At 51.3% G+C, this 7,669-nt stretch overlaps 1 protein-coding gene across 1 annotated transcript; it reads right to left on the reverse strand.

Moving 5' to 3' along the window:
• Positions 1–807: 807 nt before the first annotated feature.
• On the reverse strand, positions 808–6,219 carry TMEM45B (transmembrane protein 45B). The gene is made up of 5 exons (XM_065883209.1): positions 6,039–6,219; positions 3,640–3,846; positions 2,639–2,823; positions 1,994–2,139; positions 808–919 (listed from the first exon to the last, which is right to left on the reverse strand). Exons 1-5 carry the CDS (start codon positions 6,217–6,219, stop codon positions 808–810), a joined length of 831 nt encoding a protein of 276 aa, XP_065739281.1.
• Positions 6,220–7,669: the final 1,450 nt, after the last annotated feature.

Here is a 7,669-nt window from a genome sequence, read left to right on the forward strand (position 1 = left end):
AAGAAAAAAAAAAGAACAGGTCCAGAACCAAGATTCGAGTGTCAAGACTTTATGTCACTAGTTCAAGATTCACGTCCTTTGCAGGATTCTTACCTTTTGCTTTCAGCTATGTTGAAATTCAAGGCCTTCCATAACCTGACATTTTTCTCTCCACCTCATTATAGAGGTTTCCTGTCAGCACCCTCTTACTAGGGTACTTTTGAGAAGTCAGAATATCTGGGCTCCAGCTCTCAGCTGGACCACTCACTAGCTTCTGATTTAACCAAAAAAATCACCTTTGGCCCAACTTCATCACTTATCAACAGTGAGTGGTATTGCAGTATTCTGGAACATTATGATTAGTTAGGAGATGCTTAGCGAGTCATATTTAAAAATACCAAAGCTCGTGAATTATTTTACTTTACAAAATACGGATTAGAATTATATCTCTAAAATAAAGCCTCTGTCATTCACCTTCTGATAAGAAAGTACCTGCCTTCTTGAGGGAAAAAGGGCTAAATTATCAAAAGCAGTAAATTCTGCTGGATTCATATTCTGAATTCACCCATGAGGTCACTTCCTGTTCTGAAACTTTCAGAGTCTGAGTTCTCTTCACACTGAGACACAAATAAAGGCTGGCTTCGTCTTTCTCTACAAAGTATACCACAGCAGCAGAGACTTCAGTTGGTTAAATGAGCAGGTGCAAATATACAGACCCTTGAGAGTGGATCACAATGGGGGTTTCAGTGAAGGAAGGGAGCTGCCCCACTGACCACCAGCTGTGCCCCCAGAGGACACTCCGTGCTCCGTTGGTGACCGATGGCCGCCCTAGTCCTCATCAGAGCCGCTCAGGAGGGCCTTCTGGCAGGTGTGATCTGACTTCAGCTTGTGAATCCCAATGATTTCTCTGTCTCCAGGCCTCTTTACCCGTGTCAGGAAGCTGTAACGGGGAGACAATAATTGCAGATGGCGTGAGCCCCAGGTTGCCTCATTCCCTCACCCGAGGCTGCGAAGGCGCCCGCTGGCCTCAGAGCGTGTTTATGTCTCTGTCAACACTGTGGTGCCTCACCTGCATCTCTGATTCCTCAGGCAGCGCTCTTTGGTGGTGAGAGGACTCCCAGTCACTTACAGGTCAGTGATGTGACTGAGACTCGAGACTCAACTTAGTTCCCCTGCCCCACAATTTGCTGATTCCCTGACCGGGCAGTAGAACTCAGAGAGACCATGGCCTGCTTTCCCTTCTGTTTGGTCTGTGTGGAACTCTCTCTGGGTGAACTCTGTCTCTTTGGGTAGGGAAATCAGCAACTAGGAAAGAACAGGGGGGGCTCTGACGACACAGAACTAGCAGGACCGGGTGTGCAGTGGTTAAAGAGCTGGGCTCTGCCGTTTACCCCTTGGGTGACCTCGATCCAGTTAGTCTTTGGAAGCCTTGGTTTCCCCGTCTATAAACATCACGTGCATCCTTTGTAAAGTGAGCGTTAAGTGGGGTAATTTACACACTTTAAGTGCTGACCACAGTGCTGGGACACAGTGCCTAGGAATTACTAGCTACTCTGGTAACCTCGGGAGAGCGAGCGCTTGCTGCTGTGGTGTCTTACCTGACCGTCACATGTCCCTGGGAAGTAGGGCAAAACCAGGAATAAGGTGTTGGGCTCTGAATGAACCAGGGACACAGCAGGGACTGCGGTTCGGTACTGATGGCCTAATGCAGAGTTTTTCCTTTCAAACTACGGACTTAAAATCCATCAGAACTGAGTTTGAAACCTGGGTCTGTGAGGTCGCCGTGACCAGACAGACGGTCCTTTAACTTCTCAGACTTCGTCAGCCTCACGTGCAGGCATAGAGTGCCTTGCACAGAGCTTGGCATATAGTTGGCCCTCATTAGGTGGTAGACGTTAGCACTGCTTAGTTATGAAGGGTGGGGCGTGGAGGTAAAAAGGATGCAATGTAATACATTTCGGGGACGGGGCAGGTCAGGACAAACTTGGCAAAAGTCATCTTCTCTTGGACATACCAGTAAACCAGCGAGTAGCTGATGGCCACAATGCAGAGGGCGGCCAAGTAGTGCCAGCAGAAGCACATGGTGATGAACATGATGTTGGCGTCATCCTTCTGGTCCCATTCGGGTGCTCCAAAAAGCGGGAACAGCACAAACCCGATCTGGTGGATTACACAGAGAAGCCAGCCTTGTCATTAGGTGGGCCTGAGAAGCCCCCTAGCCTCCTGTGGCTGCCAGAGTGTCTGTCGTTGCCCAGACAACTCATTCCCCATGCCTCTGTTAGCATCGAACAGCCTCTGCACAGGAAATTGCTCTGTTAGCTCTGGTTTTAGGTAGCCTTACTTAAAATTTCAGGGCCCACGTTTCAGATGAACAGTTTTAAGCAAGTAGAGGCTGTAAGTGGTGTCAGTAGCTCTGCTGGGAAGGGCAGGCAGGTAAATAAATCCTCAGCCTGCTCGCTACCTGTGCTCTGTTGATGAAGCTTGTTTATGTGTCAGCAGGATATCGATGGCTAAAGTCACGTAGGTCAGGGGTGGGCGTGGGCAGAGAAGTGGCTTCTCACCCCCTTCGAGTGGTGTGTTGGTGCTGCATCTCCTGGATGCGCTCGGCGGGCCTGCTTCGTCCTTGCACCAGGTGAGGAGCCTGGTTTTGAATAATTACCTGCCAGAACCAGGTGCCCTGAAGGATAACGAGGCTGGTGCGGAAGAGTTCCAGCACGATGTTGTCCCGGAGGATCACTTCCAAGGTGAGGCTGACAGCCCCTGCGAACACGGCGCACAGCAGGAGCGAGTGGATGTGCTGGTCCAGCGGTGGCCGGTGGTGGACATGGTGGTACAAGAGGAAGCCTGTGTGGAGCAGGGGATGCTGTCGGGCCCGCCCCCGCCCCAGGGGGTCCGTTCCCAGCTTCAGCCTGACTAGGAAGTGTCTGTCTGGCACTTAGGAAGTCAGTTTATGTGACAATCTAGGGCAACAAACCGATGCAGGGGTGTGTGTGTGTGTGTGTGTGTGTGTGTGTGCGCGTGCGGGTGTAAGCGGGTGTAAGCAGCAGGGGATGAATCCTAACATCTCTTTACCGAATTTGTGGTAGGTAGGTTTCAGTCCAGGATGGGAAGGTGAGATGTTGCTGATTTGTGACCAGTTGTGTGTTTGTACTTGACGTTCAGTTTTACCCTCATTCAACCTCTTTTCAGTTCTTCCCGAGGTTCAGAAATCAACGAGGGGTTGGATTACAACATGCTTTCTCTCATCCAGTTAACATGAGTTGCGTTGGGAGATGTGTCCTAGCCACTGGGTGGGAGTCTGGACAGTGACAGCGCAAGGTTGGGGTAGAGCACGGAGAACCTCTCCCCTAAGCAGAGGGTCACCCCCGTGCGTGATGGCACCCCGCCAGTACTTCGTGCGGAGGGCGGGGCGGGGGCGGGCGCTGGGCGGGCAGGGGGAGTTGGTGCTCTGCCAGCCAGAGCTCTGGCTAAAAGCCTCGTGCTTTCCTGTGCTGCTTTATGGAACGTGCCACCTGTACCGTCCAGAGCACAGGATCAGGTCCTGTGTAGGATTCTGAAGCTCAGAGACTAGGGTTCTCTGGGGAAGATGATTACATTTGCAATATTTCTGATCTGCTGTGCTCCCGTCCCTCTAAGTCTCCGTCCACACCACCCAGTCACCTTCATTGGAAACTGCCACAGCCATGACCAGTCTGTCCAGCCCCAAGGGGATGTGGGTGATGAGGTAGGTCAGCATGTCCACGAGTCCCGAGACCCCAAAGAACAGGTACATGGTGCTGTGCTGCCAGTTCATGAGCTTTACCCAGTGGTCCTCGTGGGACAGGTGGAGGTGGGGCCCGTCCGGAACAAACTGCTCTGCCAGCATGCCTGCAGGGAAACGGGAGTGGAGGTTAGGGAGGGAAGAACAGCTCCAAGACAAATAGACGGCGAAGTGACCCCGAGTCATGGCGAAGGTGGCCCACGGCTCTGTGGACCTACTCTGCTGCCTCAGATGCAGCTGTTTCGGGATAAAATACGTATTTGCTGGGGAACCTGTGCAGACATGTTGCCTTTGTTGCCGTTCCTTTGGGGGAGGGGGGAGAAACGGCGATAGGAACGCAGCCACACAGGTCCCCAGGACATTGTCCAGCAGTTGAGATGACAGCAAGGCATTGCCTCTTAAGTGAGAGTGTGGCTGATGCACTCTCTGGGCGTTCCCTCTGCCAAGCGGGCCGCGAGGTGAACCTGGAAAGGGACAATTAGGTGGAAAATGATAGAATGCCAGCGAGACACACTGCAGGTGAAGATAGCCGTGGCAAGCCCAGCGGCTTCCGGGTGTGTGCTTTTCCTGCGCCCGGGGCGAGCTCGGAGCTGAGGGCCCTTCCCATGGCGCTCGGCCTCTGTCCCAGACGCTGGGAGAACAAGGCCAAGACCACACCTTGGTGATCCTGGCCACCCTGTAGCTCAGGAGACGGGGCTGGCACACAGGTGAAGCAGTGCCACAGGGCAGCTCTCACTTCTTGGGAGCAAAAGATTTGCCTTTTGCCTGGTGCCCAGAATGTTCTCGGAGCCTAGAATAAGTCCTCCGTGACAACGTTCTGGACCGTTTCCCAAACATTTCTTTCTCAACCCAGATCCCCACCTCCTCTTTTTTTTATTAATATTTATTATTTATTTACTTATTTGGCTGCACCAGGTCTTCGTTGCGGCATGTGGGGTCTTTGTTGCCACGTGTGGGCTCTTGGTTGCGGCATGTGGGATCTAGTTCCCCGACCAGGGGTCAGATGCAGACCCCGTGCATTGGGAGTGCAGAGCCTTAACCACTGGACCACCAGGGAAGTCCCCAGCCCCTTTCTGAATTCATGTACAAAGGATGAAGGTGCTGGTGGAAGCAACCCAGGAAAAGGACGTCCCAGTGACAGGAGAGCAGAAGGCCTCCGAGAGCAGGGACTGTGTCTGTTCCCCCCACTCCACCCCACCCGGCACCCAGACAGCGAGCTCCTGGCACGTGGCAGAGGCCCCAAGAGACCGTTCTTGGATGAGTATTAGTTTCACATAGCAAGGAGGCTAAATACCATTTTTCTAGCTTTTCTAAGGCCAAGTTGATGCTGTCCTTTACCGTTTAAGCCACATGGGCCCTATCATTTCGCAGCTTCAGAGAGACGACAAAGCCTTTCTGATGCCTGGGTGACTGGTGAAGGGGACATTCAGCTAGACTGTGACCTTTGCTCACTCCACGGGGAGCTACTGCCCTTGCTTCCGTTCCTTGGAGAAACTGTAGGCCAAAGGGGAAAGGTGGCAGAATGTAGCTGCAGGGTGAGCTCCCTCCTCACTCACGTGATGGGCCGGTCCTGACAAGGAATTCTGCCTGCTCTTGACACCGCTCGTTGTTCTGCGAGGGCCACCAGTGGGCTGGATGGCTGTCAGGTGACCATGGGAGTGGGTGGGTTTGTTGGAACGGGGCGCAGTGAAGGAAGGTCCCCCTCAGGCAGCTGTCGGTTGGCTTTTCTCACTCTCTTCCACTGCTTCTCTGACTAGCCTTCCAGCATGAATCCCCATCTCTAAGCACTTGAGATTTGGGGATGGAGGGTACGAGTTGGGTGTTAACCACTCCTGAGGTTCTAGTGGAGGGAGACAGCTGGGGGGAAGAAAGATGACTTTTCTAAAACTAAGCTCCGTTTAGTACCTTCTCATAACTCACGTACATGAGCTTAACTCTAATTTGTTCTTATTTTCTCTTTCTCTGTTTTGTCTTTTTCATAAAGTATGTCTTCTATTTCTACAACTTACGCCTGTGTTCTTACAAATTATACCTGTATCCTCCTAGGGCAAAGAATGCTGCAGTCTGTGTGGTAGTTTTTCATAGTGTGAAACTCAGAACCATGATGTAAGGTGCTATTAAACTGTCAATGTTACTAAACTCGGTACACAATAGATGCTATGGTAAAATATTTAGTGCCCCAAATTCTCGTTATGTTACCCTGCCAGTGGAGACATCCATTTTTCACAGGGTCCAGGAAGTGGGTTACGGGTTCTGGGTATGACAAGGAGATCCCTGGCCAAATGACCCCCTTCCTTACCGATGACTGAAAATAAAGTTCTGATGGCGGCCTCAGTGACCTCAAGACGCTGATAGTGGTGAGTCAGTCGGCTGCTCTTCCCCTTTTGGTGAAAGTACTTCAGTGGGTACTTCACTGACCACCACAGTCCAACTATCAAGAAGAAGCTCCCTGGGAGAGCGTGGCCCTTGAAATTTGCCATCGGGGTCCCAGGATACCTAAACAATAAAGGGACAGCTGTTAGGTGGCTGAATGGGGAAGACATAAATGGATAATTCGGCAGGAAACACAATCCGTGGCCGGGGATTCCGAGCTGTAAGCCATATTGAGAAGGAGCCCCTTATTCTCATAGAATAAGCCTGTGTTACGTCATTGAAGTCTTGTCCGCTCAGTGAGTTACAAGCCCAGGAGAATACCACTGGCCCTGAGGCTTTAGAAACGTGGGTAAAATAGGAGGGAGGAGAAGGAGGTTGGGTAAATACTTCCTGATCTTAGAGTAGAAAAGCCTTTCTAAACATAGAGGTAAAGGAGGGAACTAGAAAAGAGAAAGTCATCTGCATAAACATTTTACATATAAAACACATTAAAAGGCACACCATTTGGGAAAATGTTTGCAATAGCTGTGATAAATGGATATTCCACTACAGAGCCTTTACAAGTTAATAAGAAAAAGACCGTAGAAGAATGGGCAGAAGACACAAACCACATAATTCACAAAATAACACAAATTGATAAACTCACTGTAAAGATAACACAAGTGAAAAAATATTTCTCACCTAATTTGAAAATTTGAGGGTTTTTATGCAGCCCTCTAAGTATAATTGAATATGGTCATTCAGATTTGGTAAAATGACAGGCTATTCAGCCAGAGATGTGTGGAGAGCCTGTATCAGCCCTTCCATGACTCATTTCTAGGGTTTTCCCTGTTAAATTCCTGGTTGGTCTGCTGCTCACCCCAGCTGTGCATTTCCCCTGCTCATTCCCGAGTGTTCATTTCCATGCTTAGCTTGTGAAGCCAAGCGTTTCTGACCCCCCATCACTGCCCTGAGCTATGTCTGTTTCCTGGCAGCCGAGCAACTTATTTTCATGGCCAGTACCAGCATATTTAAAAGTCATTGAGGGCTTCCCTGGTGGCGCAGTGGATGAGAGTCCGCCTGCCGATGGAGGGGACACGGGTTCGTGCCCTGGTCCGGGAAGATCCCACATGCCGTGGAACGGCTGGGCCCGCGAGCCATGGCCGCTGAGCCTGCGCGCCCGGAGCCTGTGCTCTGCAACGGGAGAGGCTACTACAGCTAGAGGCCCGCGTACCGCAAAAAAAAGTCATTGAGTGAGGGGGACTCTTGTTAGGGTGTGGCCGCAGAACCCACAGCCTTCCACTGTTTAGCTGAACTACTTCATAATACTGCCGCCTCAGCATCCTTTTGTGTGGCCAGTGTCCTGGAGGGGCCTTGAACTGACACCGGCCCCTCCTGTGAGCATGCCCTTGAAACAGCTGCAGAGTCACAGCGTTAGTCTCTTCCACGTCCCAGGGCCTTCCCCCTGGTGGACCCCTTGGATGAGCCCCCTGCAAAACTTACGAGAACCCTGGTCTTTTTGGTTTGAATTGTGCAGTCTGGTTTCCCTGGGAACCCTGAAGCACTCCATCTGTGGAC

The sequence above is a fragment of the Phocoena phocoena genome, chromosome 8 (assembly GCF_963924675.1).
Source record: "Phocoena phocoena chromosome 8, mPhoPho1.1, whole genome shotgun sequence".
Lineage (NCBI taxonomy): Eukaryota > Metazoa > Chordata > Mammalia > Artiodactyla > Phocoenidae > Phocoena > Phocoena phocoena.